This window comes from Cydia splendana, chromosome 18, assembly GCF_910591565.1.
Source record: "Cydia splendana chromosome 18, ilCydSple1.2, whole genome shotgun sequence".
NCBI classification, from domain to species: domain Eukaryota; kingdom Metazoa; phylum Arthropoda; class Insecta; order Lepidoptera; family Tortricidae; genus Cydia; species Cydia splendana.
The window spans coordinates 6,174,698-6,195,041 of record NC_085977.1 but is presented as its reverse complement, the minus strand read 5'-3'; the positions used below and the strand labels follow the sequence as shown (position 1 = coordinate 6,195,041).

The 20,344-nt window shown below is 37.2% G+C and overlaps 1 protein-coding gene across 1 annotated transcript; it reads left to right on the top strand.

The window, feature by feature from the left end:
- Nucleotides 1–3,795: 3,795 nt before the first annotated feature.
- On the top strand, nt 3,796–17,956 carry LOC134799412 (nose resistant to fluoxetine protein 6-like). The gene is made up of 13 exons (XM_063771810.1): nt 3,796–4,124; nt 6,862–7,085; nt 7,496–7,707; nt 8,465–8,550; nt 8,979–9,160; nt 11,643–11,794; nt 12,901–13,069; nt 13,617–13,810; nt 14,645–14,789; nt 15,334–15,517; nt 15,985–16,127; nt 17,078–17,187; nt 17,738–17,956. Exons 1-13 carry the CDS (start codon nt 3,824–3,826, stop codon nt 17,877–17,879), a joined length of 2,244 nt encoding a protein of 747 aa, XP_063627880.1. The 5' UTR covers nt 3,796–3,823; the 3' UTR covers nt 17,880–17,956.
- Nucleotides 17,957–20,344: the final 2,388 nt, after the last annotated feature.

The following is a 20,344-nucleotide window of genomic DNA, read 5'->3' as shown; positions in this document are numbered from 1 at the left end:
TGGTACTAGTTCAGCGGTGTGACTCACCAATTCGAGCCAATTGCGCAGCCTAACGCAGCTAGTTGCGAGTGTTGCGACCAATCGCGCGCGTGATGCGAACTCATCAACCAATCGCGTGCGTGATGCGAACTCATCACATCAACCACGGGGTTTATGCTGGAACATGTAAATATTTTAACATCTTGTAAAACCCATAAAAGCAATGAATAAATTATGAATTATGAACCAATCGCGTTGTAGCGGTGTTACACCGCTGTACTGGCCCCATTCTTATTGCCTGTAAGGCCAGTCCTGAGATTGTATACGTCAATGTAGCCACACAGGATGACAGATGCAACGGAAAGTCACGTGATCAAATGTGCCAATTTCAACCAAAAGTGTACTTTTTGTCGATTGACATTAAGGCGTTATTACCTTATAAGGTCAATGTGGCAACGGAATCGTCATGGGGGCATTCCGTCCACTAGCGTTTTTCTCGAACAACGAACAACATTGATAATTTCGTCGACAAAGCAGCGATTGCTTTTAGTTTCTAATCAAAAGCAAATGGTGTTTTTCCTACGATTGAAAATCAAAGAAATATACTCTCGTGGACGGAATAGACCCTATGACGGAATTAGCCACATTGACCTTAGCTTAAATTTAAAACATTTGAAATCAACTTTATTGACAACCGACAATGTGGTACCTTTTGGCTGAAAACGTCACAAATTATATTATTTATTCTGTGCTCCTGGTCACTATGTCATTAGTAGGAGTTAGTGAGTAGGTATATTTTAGTTTATAACCCTTTTTCATTGCTCTTGAGTTTATAATGAAATGAAAAGAAAATATTTATTTTCAGGCAACCATTGATTGGCCCCTAGACAAATACCTTAAAACTAGCATACATATTATTATAAAATATATCTTAAAACAAAAAAACTGGTCAAGTGCGAGTCGTACTCGCGTTTCAAGGGTTCCGTACATCACACAGTTTATAGCATTTTTTTTTGTAAGTACGTGTAACGTGAGTGAAACTTTGAAATACCCGAATGGGTCAGTTCAAAAACCAGATGTAACATGAAGTGTTATGGCGCGATGGCTTATATATCTCTGCAACTATGCAAAGTAGCTTGGATAGCAATATTAAATGCCGAACAAGTACAAGTGTCCAAATGCGAAGACTGAAGGCCGAGCTCCGCGTAGAGCTGAAAGCTCGGAGCGTCCGGCGGTTCCCAAAACTTCCGCAAGTGTTTTAAAAGCGAAGGTCGAAAAGAGATAATACATATCTTATACTTTTAAACGAGCAATTCTGTGTATGGTCCTAGGTTCGAATCCCGGTAAGGGCATTTATTTGTGTGATGAACACAGATATTAGTTCCTGAGTCATGGGTGTTTTCTATGTATTTGTATATGTATAAGTATGTATTTATCTATATAAGTATGTTTATATCGTCGCCTAGTAGCCATAGTACAAGCTATGCCTATGCTAAGCTATGCTAAGCTATGGTTAGTTTGGGGTTAGGTCGATCTGTGTAAGATGTCCCCAATATTTATTTATTTATTTATTTTATATATTTATTTATATTTATATTTTGGAATCTCGGAAACGGCTGTTACGATTTCCATTATATTTGCTATATGGGAGTTTTCGGGGGCGAAAAATCGATCTAGCTTTAGGTCTTACCGCTGGGAAAACGTGCATCTTTGAGTTTTTATGTCTCCGAGATATTAGTGCTAAAACAACAGTATAAGTCCCTAATCAATAAATAGTACAAGTACCATTGCGGCTGTGTGCCAGATACAGCCTAGTCGACATGTTTTGTCTTCAATCGGACTCACGCTTGAACCTAAAGGCATACCTCTTCGGGACGCTTCGGACCTTCGGCCTTATGCAGATATCGACCTAGGGCCTTCGCAATAGCTGTCTACACCACTTTTCACTTAAACCATTGCTGCTGCGTCCCTAAAATTACCTAAACGCATTTTTGTTCCTAAATCCGTCTCACACTTGACTGTAGATTTCTAATAGGTTTTCCTGTCATCTTTCGGTAAAGAACTATTTTGTGTATTTTTTTCAAAATTTTAGACCCAGTAGTTTCGGAGATAGAGGAGGGGGGGGGGGGAAATGGTCATTGTTTGTCTACTTTCTTGAATAACTTCTAAACTATTTATCCTAAAATTATAAAAAAAATATGCTTGAGATTCTCACAATGAGCCCTTTCGTTTGATATACAACACGATATAGTTTGCTAAACTTTGTTTTTTAATTTTCTTATTTAACCCCCAAAAGTAGCCCCTATGTTAAAAATTCATTTGTTGACGTTACATGTCCGTCTTTGGGTCACATACTTACATATGTGTACCAAATTTCAACTTAATTGGTCCAGTGGTTTCGGAGCAAATAGGCTGTGACAGACGGACAGACAGACGCACGAGTGATCCTATAAGGGTTCCGTTTTTTCCTTTTGAGGTACGGAACCCTAAAAACACACAATTATGGCTGCGATGCAGTTCGCAACCCCGCAGTGTCAGGGAGCCGGCCGCGGAACCGCCGGAACTTGACACTCTTCGGCCAAAACTCCTCCTTGGTGAAGGTCGCTAGATGCTCAGTGGGAATGCTCAGCACAAAAGAATTAAAATTCACACTGTGTTTAGATTCCAACTTCACGACCCTCAGGATGAATCCGGAGTTGAATGATTATAAAACCTACACGCCAAGTCTGTCTAACATAGATAATTGTATATAGGTATCTAACTACTGATTTGTCATAGAACATGACTAATATTGGATATTAATAAAGTCATGAATATTAAAAATGTGCGTAAACTATAGTGAAGTAAGTATGTAGGTAATGAAGAAAAATTAACGAGAACTATAAAATGTCTATATATAAAAGCTATCTGGAAGATATCGCTCCTGAGTAATAAAACTGCCTGTTGCTGCCTAATTCTAGTTCTGATTAATCCCTGGTAAAAAGTGAATTGTGGCGTCATCTAGGCAACTTACTGCTAAAGTTGCAAGGATACGTAGACGGTGGAAAGAGCAAGGGTGAAAAAGTTACCCCTCGTGATAATAAACCCGTACTACTTACATAGATGGCGCTAAAGTGAACTAAAGAACAATAAACTGAGCAAGTATATATTCATTAATTTCTCTATCTATGATTTTACTAAAATAATAATTATTGATAATTTATCAATTACTGTATAAAAAAAAAGTGTCATGATGGTGATAAAATAAATGGCTACACCAAGTACGTCTGATTCAAGTCTGAGTTGTTAACAATAGTTAAATGCAAAACAGACGCCGGAAGGTCCAGAATTTAACAAAATATAAATTTTCAATTTTATTACCCGCAACGCAACTTGCTCAACTGTTTTTATCGGGCTTCGTGGAAATAAACACAATTTTAAATATAATGTTTTAGCCTTGTATTTTTAGTGACATGTATGGCGAATAATCGCGGTTGAAAATAACGTAAAAATATTTCAGATATATGAAGTTAATGAAATTTATTATTAGGTAGTATTATAGTTATTCCCTGATATGACCTTATATTATGAGCTAAATACATAAATGCACATACATACACATACATATAATCACGCCTATTTCCGGGAGGGGTAGGCAGAGACCACGGATTTACATAAATACATAAATAAATCAAGCTTTATAAACTAAACTGTATTGTTATAATATGTATAATTGGACAATTTTTTTCTCAATAAACCTTCCATAAGAATTAATTATCTAACATAATTGCCTTGGTATTTGTAATTGTATTACAATGAGGCTGCCTGCCTTATGATTCAGTCTCTTGCGATCTTTTGAAACATCATGAAGTGTTTTCTTCTAGTTATCGTTGGACTAGCATTACTGTGCAACACCACTTGTCTTGTCACAACACGTCCAAAAACCGTGGAAGTGACAACAGATATTCTTGAAAATGATACAGAGAAAATTGAACTCAAAGACAAGAAAAAGAATTTCACCGAAAAACTTGATAAGGATATTTATTTAGAAGATGTGGTTTTCGCGTTACAAAATCAGGATTGGAGTAAACAGGAAGAGGCTTGTTTGAAACAGACTTTGATGCTGATTCGGAATTTGCGGAATTTTACGCTTTGGGCGGTTTGGGGTAAGTGAGTAGGGAAAGTTGAAAATTATGTACGTGTTTACATAAATGATTATTTTTACTGAAAATAATACTTATTGACAAATAAAGTAGGTAAGTACCTATAAGTCTTGGGCAGTTGAACTAATAAAGTGCATTTTTTTATATCAGTACGTTTGCTTATTTCTTAGGTATCAGTTGGCGTTTTGCTTTGTGATAATTATATTTTTGTTTTGTTTCGTTTGAACTACAAAGCAAACTTTATACATTAGTTAGGAAGTTCACCTGGCAATAATCGGTCATAAGGCTCATAAGATTTGCCAAATATCATAAATTCCTATGTACCTTGAGATAAATAGTGCCGTTGTTTAAATAACCCACGTATATTCGGCAATTATTCAGTATTCAGCCAAAGCACTCGGGGCCAGTCGGAGCATATCTATAATACGGAAAAAATTAAACTCTAGCAAAGTACCAATTTGGCTTCGTTAAAATTTATTTAGTTGAATACAACCAAGACTTATTTAAAATGCGGAATAAAGCTTTGTAATTGACAAACAAGCAATTATTGCTTAACGTTTTTGATTGTTTTAACCAAGTACTAATTTGTTATCAAATAAGTGTCTTAGTCAATATAAACGCGTGTTATTTACTTTTAATAAATTTAATTGCATAATTTTACCAACTTCCGTTAACCTAGTTGACTTCTTTGATTTTAACAACGAACTTTGCAGGCTCCCTCCGAGCCAAGTCACTCGGTTGTAGACAGCAAAACCTTATTTATTTATAGCCTTTTCATTTTCTCAGTATATCTTTTTAATTTTGCAAGAATTTACCTACCTAGCCTAATAGGTACTTATGGTTTAAGTCCAGTAATTATGTAATTTTTTAAAAGGCCAATCAATCACATTGACCCGAATCGTCTGCTATCACGCTTTTGTTTATTAATTACTACAGATCTGTAATTAATTTAAGCCATAATTAGATACCTGTACCATCTACTCCTCATTGAATAAAAATCATGTTATGAACTGCCAAGCATAATAAGAAAAACGAATATTTTACCTAGTATAGAAGTAGTTTTAATAGTTTTACCTGAGATAGGTAGGGAAAGTATGTACGGAGTCCCGCTGCACGAGTTAAACCAACCCGTACTTGACCGTTTTTTAGTGTTCCGTGCAAAACTTTGTTCACGGAACACTAATGGGATCACTTCGGTCTTGTTTAATAAAATAGGTGTATTGCTATTTGGTAAATAAAGGTTTATGAACCATTCCTAATTTGAATTGATAATTTACATTGAATTGTCATATCATGGTCCTTCCTTTATATTCATGATTCCGTCTTAGATTTTTTATCTATTCTATAACCACATAACCGACTAAAAAAAAGGAGGAGGTTCTCAGTTTGAAGAAATTGTTTTTGTAGTTCCGTAGTCAACAAGAAAACCTTACCTACTCAGGGCATACTGAAAATTCCTGGACTGGCCACTTAGAAAAAAATAGTTTTTATAAATCATGCTAGACAACACCGAACTAGAATACGTCGACCACTACATATATTTAGGGAAGCAAATATCGTTCTCTAAAACAAACAACGCGGATGAAATAAACAGACGAATCAAATCCAGCTGGAACAAATACTGGGCAAATAAAGAAATATTGAAAGGCAACTATAATCTCCATATGAAGAAAACTGTGATGGACACATGTATTCTTCCATGCTTAACATATGGCTCCCAAACTTGGACTTACACAAACAACATAAAAAATAAAATAACATCGTGCCAAAGGGCGATGGAGAGAAGCATTCTAAACTTAAGAAGAATCCACAAAGTCAAAAGCCAAAAGATCAGGGAAAAAACTAAATTGACCGATGCTCTACAACAAGCGCTCAAATTGAAATGGCGATGGGCCGGCCACGTAGCCAGGTACACTGAACAGCGCTGGACCCTCATATGTACTCACCAAATGGACCGGTCCTTTTGGAAAACGAAGCGTGGGACGACCTCAGCAGCGCTGGGAGGACGAAATAAAAACGGTAGCAGGAAACAACTGGCTTAAAGTGGCACACAACAGAGTGGAAGAAATTGGAGGATACCTATACCCTGCCAAAGGGATCCCAATAAAAAACTAAACAGAGAGAGAGGACATAAAAAGGATATACCTAAGGAAAAGTCGAATACAAAAAAAAACTATTAAATTTAAATACATATGTATATATATATTTTTTTTTATCTTTTTTAAATAGTTAGTCTCTAAGGAAACAAATTTATAAATTATTATTACTGTTACGGGAAATAAAAGGTTTTTATATTTATTTATTTATTTATTAAACGACTGTAATTAAAGGCACTGGATTTGCGAGAAAAACAAAATGTAATCTGCCAAAATAATAAATAGACAAAAAGTATCAAAGACATAGACAAAAATACGTAAAAAAGGTAAAATACAAAAAGGTTGTGCAATCTTGCACATAAGTCGTGTCCTATATCAGAATCCAGCAATTGTCAGTAGTGGCCACGTATATTTTTACCATGAGATCTATTCCACAATAACAATTTGTTATGGTTTTCATGTGACCTTAACCATAAATAAATATAGTAAGAATAGAGTGCTCACTCCATACATCAGTTTTGATACCAAAACGACTATTATTCAGGGTCCATGTGGTACCATAAGAAATATGTAAATACTACCCAAAAATGTACCATGGAAGCAAGAAATAAATGAATACTAAATACTTGACATTTTCATTTTAGATTGGGATTCTATAGCCTCAGAACCGCAAGGCCTGCTCTTCGGAAACCGCTACCAGCTAGGAAATTTTGACGAATGCCTGAACCCGCCTTGGGTCCCGTCCCGGCCAGAATTGAAGACGCAGTATTGCTTAGCAGATATAGTACTGGAAAGAACGGATAATGCTGTCAAGAAACGGTATATTATGGGAGTGGATCCGGATCAGTCAGTCCTGGACTACTTAGAGGTAAACAAGGATTACGTACATTGTGTTTTATAAAATCATACCGGTCATACGCGATGCCTTATCTTAAAAGTTAGGAAACTAGTCTGCTTTCCCTGTGTTTTAGCAACTGTTGAATATCATGAATATACCTAATTATGTGTTAAGACGGCTATACAATTGTTTTGAGAACACTTGGCAGTATTTTTTCCGATCAGTAATTTAATTTTACACACTTTTACCCATGTTGCACGGTGCACCCCTGATATAGTTACAGTATTATGATATTCACATTAACATTAACCTTACAAGAGTTATATAAAGTGTTTGAGTGTGGCGTAGGTATCTGAGTCATGGTTTACGTCTTTTCCATTTTCTATAGTTCCTATTCCAGCATTCTAAATGCTAACTGTATATTAATCATCATCTATAAGGTTCACCCACCTCACTCGAGACCCCTGAATGAGTTGACCTGGGGAGTATGCGTGCCGGCCTCCTGCGGCCCCGGCTCCGTGGAGCGACTGATGAGAACCATGCTTGCGCGCAGCCATCTTGGAATAGCGGGCATACGACCGACGATCACCACCGGAGACTGTCAGAAGCAGGGAGAGGAGAGACCGTACGATGCTGCCTTTTGGGCGTTCATGTGAGTTTGCGAATCTTTTTAATATTTATAAGCCACTTGTATTGCTCAGCAAAGAGCTCCCCGTTCTACATTTGTCCTAGTTTTTTAAGGTCAAAATTAATTTTCTTGAAATGAAAGTTTTGTTATATGCGCTCCTTTTTGACTTTTTGTTGGTGTACTTAATATACGAGTAAAATTTAAAAAAAGGTATCACCTAATTAAATATTGAGTTCCGTAAAATGGGGTGCGTAGGGTCAAAACTGAAATTCAACCCTCGATAACATTTTATTTTTACATATGAAAACTGAATGGTGTATATAATAAGTGTTCCGGACGTTTGTATTTTAGTTTTTATTTTATTTTGGGTAGTTCCATTTCATAACTTTGACGCTAAAGAGGAAAACCCACCTCACCCCGTAGTGCCTCGTATTTGGGGTGTGAGGGGTTTTCATACAAAGGTGATTTTGGAAGATTGTTGGATCGATTTTTTTTATTATGCGTATTAACTATAGCTCCATTTAAATTGGAATACATTATTTTTGTAGCAGTAGCCTTAAAATCCCTTCTCACCCCCCTCTTAAATCTTCTCTCCCCATTCATAACCCACCTCTCCCCGCGAAACCTACTCACCCCGTTTTACGGTTCAAGGAAAATTTTAAAGTAGGTACATATTTTGCACAATAAACTCCACACCGTTCCATTTTTGGAAAAAGAAATAAAGACATCGATCATAATTTTATCCTTGTTACTAAAATTTGGTCATTAATAATCCTTTCAGAACTGTTTTGGCTGTCCTAATTATTACGTCATTGGTCTGCACCTATCTTAACAGCGGAAGATTCAAGTATGAGCCGACAACACTAAGTAAGTTCTCATTGGTAAGAAATAACATTTGAAATTAGTATTCATCACAAACAATAGTTATTATTATTTCAATGATTTATATGCTTTAATTAAATAGGTAGACAATGGCCAGTGAAGTGTAATTATGGTAGAGGTAGATAAATATCTATGCACACTTCATCCCGCAAAGTATTATTGCAGCATTATGTCAAGAAAAAAATATTAAACAAAATTACGGTTTGTGTACCACTACCCCAGCAGGCCTAGCACATGATTGGCGCGACAGTATCTCGCGGCGAGATAGACTACCCGTCTGTTTCTAACTATGTTAACAAAAGAGGAACGGGTAGTCTTTCTCGCCGCGAGATACTGTCGCGCCAATCATGTGCTAGCCCGGCTGGGTCTATTACTGGTTGGTAAATAATTATAAAATCTTAAACTTTTTACAGAAGATGACATCATAGAAGCATTCTGCATTAGAGAGAACGCGAACAACCTGCTGAAAATGCATAAAGACGGCATTGAAGTGTTCTACGGGATTCGGTTCCTGGGTCTGTGCGGCATTGTCGTTGTGCACCAACTTGGCATACTTAATGCAGGGGCCGTGAGCAATGGAAAACAAGTCGATCAGGTGAGCTCTTTTTAGAATAGAATAGAATATAATTTATTCGTAAGCACAAACAAACGATACGATACATAATATAAAAGAAAACACAAAATAAGATTAAAGTGCCATGTGATTTTGGGATGATTATAGGAGGGGGGGTCAAAAATTGTCAAAAATCGATGACGTAATTTATGGACAGCCCCCTACTGGAAAGAACAGATAATGCTGTAAAGAAACGGTATATTATGGCAGTGGATCCGGATCAGTCAGTACTTTTCGATGCTTTTTCTATCCTCTATCCGCCCAGAGACCTATAAAAAGGCCTTCCATTCTGTTGTATTTTGAATCTTGATTTTGACAAATCAGAATTGTATTTATTTTGGCAAGTTTTCATTTGTGGCCGGCTAGAAGCTATGCTAGGGTACTTTACGATAGCATGATCCTATCATATCAATGACCTTTTATTTATGTAGACGTGTGACGTTCATAGTTGACAAAATTAAAAATTGATCCAACGATTTTGACAGCTTGACAGGTTGGCGTCACCCATACGCCTAACTAAATATAGGTTCCGGAACCTATATTTAATGGCTCACAATCGTGCGCCTGGTACCATATCTACCTCAATTTACTTACATCTATGTATCATATATATAAAATTGAAAAACCAGAACGGGATAAAAAACGAGGGAAGAAGCGAGATGGCGCCTTACAAATTTCTAAAAAAGTTTTTGACACGTTTCTCGAATACGACGCACGTATGATAAGAAAAAACTGTTCAAATCAATTATCTAAATATGGGAATAGAACTAGAACGTAAAAACTACCGCTTTCGATGCGTATTTAATTTACAAAAAGGAAAAGAAATTTTCATAACAATCTTTATTGTATGAACATCGGCCATTTCTCGGCAACTCTCGGTTCGTTTCGTTTCAGTGTAAAGTAATCTAAATTATGTTTGTCATGTTGGTATACAGTTATTCCTACGTGTTTTTATACGAAGTAATATAAAAAGTGATGTCCACCTCAACCTTAGTGTACGCCCATACGAGTGACTTATGACAAATATGACATCAATCAAATTAATATTATCATATTATTAATAATTTGTATTTTGTTGTTTTAAATTTATTTTGAGTTATATTATTCGGAGTCAATTTGAATTCACAGTCAATCAAGTCAAAAAGAAATTCGACTTCGGCAAACATTGCCATTCGTCCGGGGAACGGGCTGCCGAGATAGGCTAGAAATACAAAGTGGATACGTTAATATTTAATATGAAGTCCATCAGTTCAAGGGATGACTTTAGAGATAGGTATACTTAATCAATTTGGAAACTGTTTTCTCGCGTAATACGATACGACTCGACCAGGTAAGATTTTTCTTCTTGCTGAAAGTCACCATCAGATATATCGGGGTGGATGAGGTATTCACAAATATCTGAAGTCTGAACAATGTAAATTATAATGTAACTTTAAAGTGCATGTTCAGATATTTTTGGGCGACCTTGGTGGCTACGATATATATCTAATGGCAACTACACATTCATGAAGCCAATGTACAGTCAGTATGAAATAGATCAGGCTAAAGTAGGCAAATATATCGTAATATAACTTTGTTGCCATAGAAATAAGGATGTGTTCCGATATATTTGGGTATTGGAGAGACCAAAGCGGCTTAGCTTCAGTGGCTCGGAGTACACAGAGAGAATGGGAGAGGATCTTGCCGTGAAGAGAGCGTACTTGGGACAACGAAATGGGAGACACCCGATTGGACGTCCTAGGTACCGCAGAAACGACGTCGTTGCTCAAGACCTGCTCAACCTCGGCCATAGCGACTGGCGAGAGCTATCGCAAGACCGAGAAACATGGCGTGATCTGGTATCGGAGCCCAGGACTCTTTTTGGATCGTTGCGTCACCGTAGTAAGTATTGTTATGTCCAGAAAGGAAAATGGGGACTATCTACCTACGTTTGTATGAAAAGGCGATATATGGGCGGTGGTCGTCCGAATTCGTCTTAAGGCGGAAATTAATCTAATGAACATTTTTGCTGACTGGACTGGGCTTATAAACATAAATAATAATTTTAAAAAATACAATCTTGCCATCATTTTATCTTATCAAATGACATCATTTATTGAGAAATTTGCGAATTAATTTATCCAAATAACGGTTACAAATAAGAAGTCCCTATCACAGAGTTATGAAGGTTGAATAGGTACATAATAATGTCGGTAATTAACAAAACATAAGACAAACTCTTTATTTCATTTACGCGAGCGGAGATGGCAGTCGCTTCCGTAAAAACTAGTGCCTACGTCAATTCTTGGGATTAGTTGTCAAGCGGACCCCAGGCTCATAAGCCGTGGCAAAATGCCGGGATAACGCGAGGAAGACGAGATTCTTGAGGAAGCCGAAGACGCCGGTGCGGGTCGCTAGTCGCTAGTAATATTATAAGAATACTAAAATTAAACTAAATCAAAAAATCAACTGGAAATGTTCGTAGTCAATGCCCGGTCCCGGCGGCTGGATCACCCTCCACGACGATCTGTTCGTCGACACGTTTTTCCTCCTCTCCGGGTTCCTGACAGCGACCGCCTTCAGTCAGATGAAGAGATTCCCTAACCCGCTATTCGCCATTTTGAAAAGATATATCAGGTATGTTCAATTATTCATAATTTTTGATCCAATCATTGTGCTATAACAGATACATTTTCTACTGACCTCATTAGCTCATTACTAATTGTCTTTGCAAAAACTTTTTACATAGATAATTCTTTTCATTATCGCCTCAAGCACATTGTAAAATACTAAGACTTAAGTGTACCTACTTGTACAAATGTAAAACAACAATCACATTTCTTTTTTGTCTATTACTTGCCCCTTGGCCATTGCTGATGTTTCTGTTAAGCTATAACTCTATACCGTAAAATGGGGTGAGTTGGGTGAAATTTGACTTTCAAACCTCGATAAAATTTTATTTTTACATGTGAAAACTGAATGGTGTATATAATAAGTGGTTCGGACGTTTGTATTTTATTTTGGGTAGTTCCATTTCATAACTTTGACGATAAAGAGGAAAACCCACCTCACCCCGTAGTGCCTCGTATTTGGGGTGAGAGGGTTTTTCATACAAAGGTGATTTTGGAAGATTGTTGGATCGATTTTTTTTTATTATGAATATTACTATAGCTCCATTTTAAATTGGAATACATTATTTTTGTAGCAGTAGCCTTAAAAACCCACCTCACCCCCCTCTCAATCCTTCTCTCCCCATTCATAACCCATAGCTCCCCGTGAAACCTACTCACCCCGTTTTACGGTATATAAATATAGTCGAGTTTAAACTTTTGGTTTGCGGGGATCCTAGTAGGTGGTTTTGATGGTAATAAGACGAGCCTTGAAGATTATCGTGTATTGCATGATGCGGATGGATTACATGGATAACTTACATGTTAGCTTCTTAGCTTAGTTCGTAGGTACAGGTACAGATACAGCGTACAGTACAGTCTAGTTTCTATGTGGTTTCTGTCCCGAAGGCAGAGCAGAAAGAGAGCTAGAGCGAATGGTGTTGGAGTTTATATAACAACACCGAAGTTATCCCATAAGTGTTCCGGTAACAAAGTTTTGTACGGAACACTAAAACGTACAAATAGTAACAGTTTTAACTGTCCATCGGTGGACCTCATGCCTTTTGTAATAAGGTTTATCTATGGACAGTTAACAGTGTGGGTGATGGCACAATTTTTAACTTCCAATTCCAGGCTAGTGCCAGCGTTTGCAATAGTGGTATTCTTCATCAGCGCAGTGTACCCCTACACAGGCTCCGGACCGATGTGGCCGAAGCTCGTTGAGACGGAAACCGGCACATGTCGCAAGAATTGGTGGCTCAGTCTGCTCATGCTGAATAACTACATCGACAGTGAGCATATAGTAAGTAAATAACTTTTCTTTCCTTTCCTTTAGGAGAGGAAAGAAAAGACCCCAATGTAAACCGTATAAAAGATGGGAAGATGACTTTCCTGAAGACTGAAGAATACTCTCAAAAATCGCGAGGAGTGGCGCCGCCTGGAGGAGGCCTAAGTCAAAGACAGCCTGACAAAGAAAAATAAACAGAAAAAGAAAAGAGTAAAAACATCGATGTATACTTGTATAACTGTAAAATAAAATGTAAAAAATGATGTATCAGGAATAACGGCTATTTCAAATTCAAATTCAAGTAGGTAAATAACATAAAAAGGTATCCTATCGTATACAGTCCAGAAAGCGCTTAAGTGCCTCATCAATTGCTTGCCCTTGTCTCATTCATTTGGGGACGGCGCAGTATGTTTTATTCTCCATATTTCTCTGTCGCCCGTCATCTCATCTTTTATCAGCTTTCTTTTTATATCATTCACACACATACATCAGCTACCTAATTCTAAATATTTTGCTCACAAACTATTGCCTTATGGAGTATATAGTATGATCTAATTTCCAGTGTCTCGTGGTCTCCTGGTACATCCCCTGCGACTTCCACTTCTCTTGCGCAGCTATTCTCCTGTACTGGCTGTACACGCGCCAACCAAAGCTCGGCCTAGTCTGCGCAGGGGCCATTACAGTCGCCTCGATTCTGTTGCCTGGAGTGCTGACTTACAAGTACAACTGGAATCCCATACAACTGTTTACCTTCGAGTACGTTACTTGTTCTCTATTAGCTGCTAGTGTTTCGTATTTAGTCTTCAATTTGTTTTGCGGCTACACTTCACTGAAGATCACTTCTAGTTAGTCTGGTTTATTTCTTCAAAATATCTTTGCCAATTTCAGATTTTGTTTGATGCAAACTGAAATCGGTGAGAAACATTAAAAAACTATTTTCATACTAAGTATTTTGGCGATGGCTAAATAAGCCTGTGGCAGGGCTCCGAGTCATAAATATGGATCTTAAATCAAAACTTCGATGCCTGAACATTTTCATCGCAAATACCCGTGATACTCTTACAGAATTACTAGAATAATTAGCCCTGATTACTTAATCTATCAAATCTACATTGTTGTCCAAGCTATTTCTCACGTAAATTAACCCATTCAGTAACCCTGTGGAAAATTCTTGTTTATTGACTTCTACCTTACATACGTCAATGATGGTCAACATCGTGGAATGGCGTAACTTTCCGGTTCCATTGTTTTTTTTCACTGCCATTTAATTGTTACAGTGTGTACTAGACACGTACTTTAAGCACCTATATCTTATACCTTTAAACGAGAAATTCTTCTATATTTATATCCACTGAATAAATCTAAAACTGGACCCTGTGGCATAAAACCGAAGATGCTGGCAGCATATTTCCGCCGGATTGTTTGCGAGGAAGCTGCCAGCTCTTCGGTGTCCTGTGGCGTCTCTTGAGTCTCTTCAAAAGGTCTTTGAAATATAATTGTAATAATTCTCAAGACACTTCCTTTGGGTGGCTATGAACCAAAAAGTGACTCCTGTAAAAAATGCACTAACTTATATTATATTTGATCCAGATTTGTGTCAAACCCGCGAGGCAGCTCGGACTTCCACCATATGTATATCAAGAGCCACCACCGCGCAGCCTCCTACATCGTTGGCTTCTTCAGCGGGTTCATTTTCATCAAGAACAAGAGAGAAAATGCGATGAGGATATCACGGGTACGGGAACGACTTGCCATTGCTTACGTCAACACCGGTTGTAACTTGTCCAGATTACACAAAACCATTTATAATTTAATGTGATGCTCAAGTCCGCCGGGTGTAGATACAGTTCTGTGCCGGAAGGCGGATGATTTAGGTAGAACGCCCGGTGGAGTATTTGAGTCTTTAATTGAATGCTCAGGAGATAAAGTACTCGGCTTCGCAACGGAAGCTGTTGAGTGTGGTGCCTAATTTTTTTATTTACATCGGAAACTACGAAAAGTTAGGTAGCGGTATTAAAGACCGGTCTATTACCGCTGCCTAACTTTTCGTAGTTTCCGTTTCCTTTATAGTATTCCAAAAATTAAACGTTATTGCCCTAGTCATTATAAATAGCTTTATAAAAATATCGAAACACCTGTGAGTGCTCTCCCATAAATAAAATGCTCTTATTGGACGCTTAGGCCACCAATTTATTAAGTAGGTTCTTTGTCTAACTAGCTCACTATAGCTACTAATAAAGCTATAGGTACCTAAGCTAAAGTTGTATATTTGGTTGCAGAAATGGGCCATTCTCGGATCTATATCAGGCATCGTCATCATGCTAGCGGTGCTCATAAGCGGGACTACTTTCCTATGGCGCGCATACCACCCTATAGAGGGCGCTGTGTACGCTGCGATCAATCGACCCATCTGGACCGTCGGCGTTGCTATGTTGGTGTTGTGTTGCTCTTTGGGACACGTCCGTAAGTAAATCCTGCCATCTAGCGAACAATAATATTTACTACTTGCGCGCGCACCACCCCATAGAGGGCGCTGTCTACGAGGCCGATCAATCGACCCCTTTGGACCGTCGGTCGGTTGAATTAGGTACAGAGATGTCTTCCTGACAACTGTCGCCAAACGGAATATAATTTACAATTGTTAATATTAAGCACAGTAAACTGCAGAGTTAAGATACTCCCCCCCTCCTCTGCAAACAAATTTCTATGCATACTTAAATCTGCAGAGCTGCTTACTGTACTTTGAAATCATATTAACGAATGTTTATAACGACGAATAACGAATAGATATTTACTTGACAATTAATGAATATTTTTTTAATGTTTGGCCATTGTTTTACCTCTTTTGACATCATTTTGTTCTTAAGTTTAAGTTCATTAACACTATTAATTAATGTTATCAGCAACCAATGATTTATGATTACTTCCAGCTCTTATAAAAGCCGGTCTAAGCTGGTACGTGTGGGTGCCGCTGAGCAGGTTGTCGTACGGGGTGTATTTGACTCACACCCTTATCTACATGAGAAGTGTTTTCGTCGCTCGAAACTCTCAGCACTACGATTATGGTGACATAGTAAGTTTATTTTATTTTATCTGATTTATTTATTGAGGAAATAAGACTTGGGACAGATAATACAGAACAGAGGAAATCAATTTTAGCGGTAATAAGTGCAACCCACGTCTTGTGTCAATTCCCACTAAGACAAGTATCTACAATGGTATCTACCTAATTATTTAAGTGCAACATAATATATAAAGTTAATGCATTAACTAGGCGAATATTAGGCTTTTTCGGGAAGATTTTATGTCATTGTTTGTTCTTTGTACTGTCTCAGATAAACTCAGATTTTATGTACTGAGGCTATTGGGGTAATAATCGTCACGAACACAATCACGATCGCTCGGGTCAAAGCGTCATAATGATATAATCGTCACGATAATGACATAAAATACTTCAACATTTGCCCAACCCTGGGTGGTAAAGAGACAAATTCTGACTGCAATAACCAGAGTTCGGACAATTTATCGCAAAAATAAATATGGTATGGAACATGATACAATTTTTTTAACAATTTTTAACTGCAGTTCTTGAGTATAATCTGAAAATTTTATAAAGATACTGTGTACATAATATGTGTTTAATAAATCTTGTCCTATTTTGAGATATAAATTATTTTTGATGGTTTTGCGATGATTTGTCCGATCACTGGCAATAACAATTGTGTAAAATGTATACTTTTACATTTATTATATGTTGATATAACTTACTTGTATTATTCATATAATATCGTATTTTTTGTTAGACATGGGACATAACTTGTGGCTTATTAAATTTTATTTTTATCTGACTGAGCGTGCGATGCGGATATTTTATTGTGGATTCAAGATTATTAGGTATCTACTTAGAATATTTTGTTAAATTTATATACCTAATAAGATTGCATAAATGTAACCAAATACTACTTCTATAAATTGTATAAATAATAATACATGCCTGGACATAATTACTTCGTTAACTTTCAGTTCACTGCCGCAGCGGGTGTAATATTCTGGGGCTGTATAGCAGCTTTTCTAATCTGGCTGATTGCTGAGGCGCCTGCCATCCGGTTGTTTGACATCTTTGTCAAACGGGTGTAAGTACCTATATTTATTGTTCTATTGAGATTTGAGATATACCTAAGCACAAATGTGCAAGTTGCGAAAATATTTCCAAAAATTTGGGAAAATTCTAGGAAATTTTAGGAAAATATCACAGGAATCAAGGGAACTTTCATTATGGAAATGGATAAGTACTTTCAATTCCCATACACAAATATGAGAAGTATCTGTAATTTCACCATGTGGAAATTTCGCAATTTCGGAAAGTTTCCGACGGCATATCAGAAGATATAAACATCTGAACTAGTGGCTTTGTGAGCTGTAGAACACGCAAACCTAAATTAAAAAAAAAATTCAAGAGCGACAAGAAATTTCATAAAATTACCGACCCTGCTCACAAATTTTCAATATATTCAGATGATAAATGCGACCTGTAGAGAAGAATAGCCGCGCGGACTGACGGACCGAGATAAATACATTTTTGGACAGGCTACAACGGACGGCGGTACCATATAATATAATATATTACCTATACCACTTCATTGAAACATATAACATTAAAGACATTTCCTAATACAATTTCAGGCTAATGAAACACCCAAGAGAACGTAAAGCAGAAGAAAAGTCGGCCAACCAACAAACGAGTACCAACAGTACACCTGGCAGTAGTTCGGGACATCTACAGAACAACCTGCCTACTACCGTGCAGTTTTCCTCTAAAGTGTAAATTTCGAGCTAATGAAACACACAAGATAACGTAAAACAGAAGAAACGTCGGCCACCCAACAAACCAGTACCAATAACACCTGGGCCCAGTTTTATAAAGTTACAAGTTACAGGTTACAAGAGTACAGGCTACATGCACCTGTAATGCACTGTGAACGGCTACAGGTGTTTTATAAATACACATAGATAATTACAGTTGTAAAGAACCACGGTCAATCTCGATTACATGTGAAATCTACAGGTGTGAAGGACATCACTATTTAAAAAAAAAACGTCTGTCATAGATACTCTGTGCTCTACTAAATGCTGTGTTATTGTTTGCTGTAAAATATGAATTATTGGAAAAATGCCCAGAAATGAAGGAAAAATCGAGTGGTTGAGAGCGGTGTTCGATGCCAAGGATATACTTTTCGGGCCGTTTTCAGATTCAGATTAAGTTAGATTTCATGAAATATTTACCTAATAAGTAAATAAATACTGTTTCACATTACATTATAAAATGTATCGTTTCGGTAGCGGCTCAAAGATAAGTACGCTGTGTATCGAAAATTATGAATAGTACACTTTACCATAATGTGAATGCACTATACTTAAATAAAGAGACGAATGCTAATAAATCAACGACAAATATCGGCACCAAACCTTTCCGTTTCCTAGTAGATAAAATAAAACGATATCATCAATAAAATCAATATCAAACATATTGTCACTTTATTTCCTATTTACTATATACTTCAGATACATTAACAAAAACTGATAAGGTCAGTGCATGGAAAAGTATGCATGCCCTGGCAAAATCGTTGGCGTTGGTGCCTAACAATAAAGAGTAAAGTTTAAAATCGCTCAGAAAACGAATAATTTTAATTAAAAATTAAGAATTACAGGACTCAAGACGTATGTCAGTTTTTGTTACAAGTGTACCAATCTACACTTGTAATTTACAATATTTTTATAAAACGCTTGTTCGATTATGAGTTTAAAACTATTAAACTCCCATATTTTCGTCTATGGTTGAGCTACAGGCACTTGTACCTGTAACCTGTAAAATTGTAACACAGTACTTTTATAAAACGCAAATTGTAAAAAACGGAGCAAGTGTTGCCAGTAAACGCCTGTAAACTTGTAACTTGTAACTTTATAAAACTGGGCCCTGGCAGTAGCTCGGGACATCTACAGGACAACCTGCCTACTACCGTGCAGTTTTCCTCTAAAGTGTAAATTTCGAGCTAATGAAACACACAAGATAACGTAAAACAGAAGAAACGTCGGCCACCCAACAAACCAGTACCAATAACACCTGGCAGTAGCTCGGGACATCTACAGGACAACCTGCCTACTACCGTGCAGTTTTCCTCTAAAGTGTAAATTTCGAGCTAATGAAACACACAAGATAACGTAAAACAGAAGTAACGTCGGCCACCCAACAAACCAGTACCAATAACACCTGGCAGTAGTTCGGGGCATCTACAGGACAACCTGCCTACTACCGTGCAGTTTTCCTCTAAAGTGTAAATTTCGAGCTAATGAAACACACAAGATAACGTAAAACAGAAGTAACGTCGGCCACCCAACAAACCAGTACCAATAACACCTGGCAGTAGCTCGGGACATCTACAGGACAACCTGCCTACAACCGTGCAGTTTTCCTCTAAAGTGTAAATTTCAAGCTAATGAAACACACAAGAGAACGTAAAGCAGAAGAAAAGTCGGCTACCCAACAAACGAGTACCAACAGTGCACCTGGCAGTAGTTCGCGACATCTACAGGACAACCTTACTACTACCGTGCAGTTTTCCTCGAATAAGTTTATATGTAAGTTGGAGGATAATGCAATATTGTTACCATCGAGCTGATCTAATGATGGACACAGGCATGGTATAATAATATACTCCGCCTGGTACTCTATTCCGAGATTCGCGTATGACCTAACTGACACGCGCCTACGTCATCATGCTGTTTACAGGTTCTCAAACTTTGAAATGTGGGAGAATTTTAACCAACGGTGAAAATTATTTTAACGGCATTAATTTTAAGTTATTCATGTAGAAACATAGTAAAATAAAACAAATCTAATGTATTAAATTAAACTTTATTTATCTATACAAGACAAACGTTTAAAAAACTAATTCACAGTTACACATTAATTACCAAGCTTACGACGTGAAAAGTTTGGAAAACACTGCGACTGCTGACACTGAGCGAGAAGGAAATAACAATTAACACGCGTTCGACAAGGATGACGGTCAGGGCATGAAGTTATCTAGATCCGAATTGTCAAATGTCCACAGCGCTATCCTGTGTTGCCAGTAGTATAAACAGAATTACCCGAAAGTCTGAAATTTCTTTCGTGAATCGGAAGATATTGCTAACAAGTAATTAAAAATGACGTGTTATTGTAAAATTTAAGCTAAAATACATATAAATGAAAATTATAAAATTATAAAGAAATATTTTAACTTATTAACC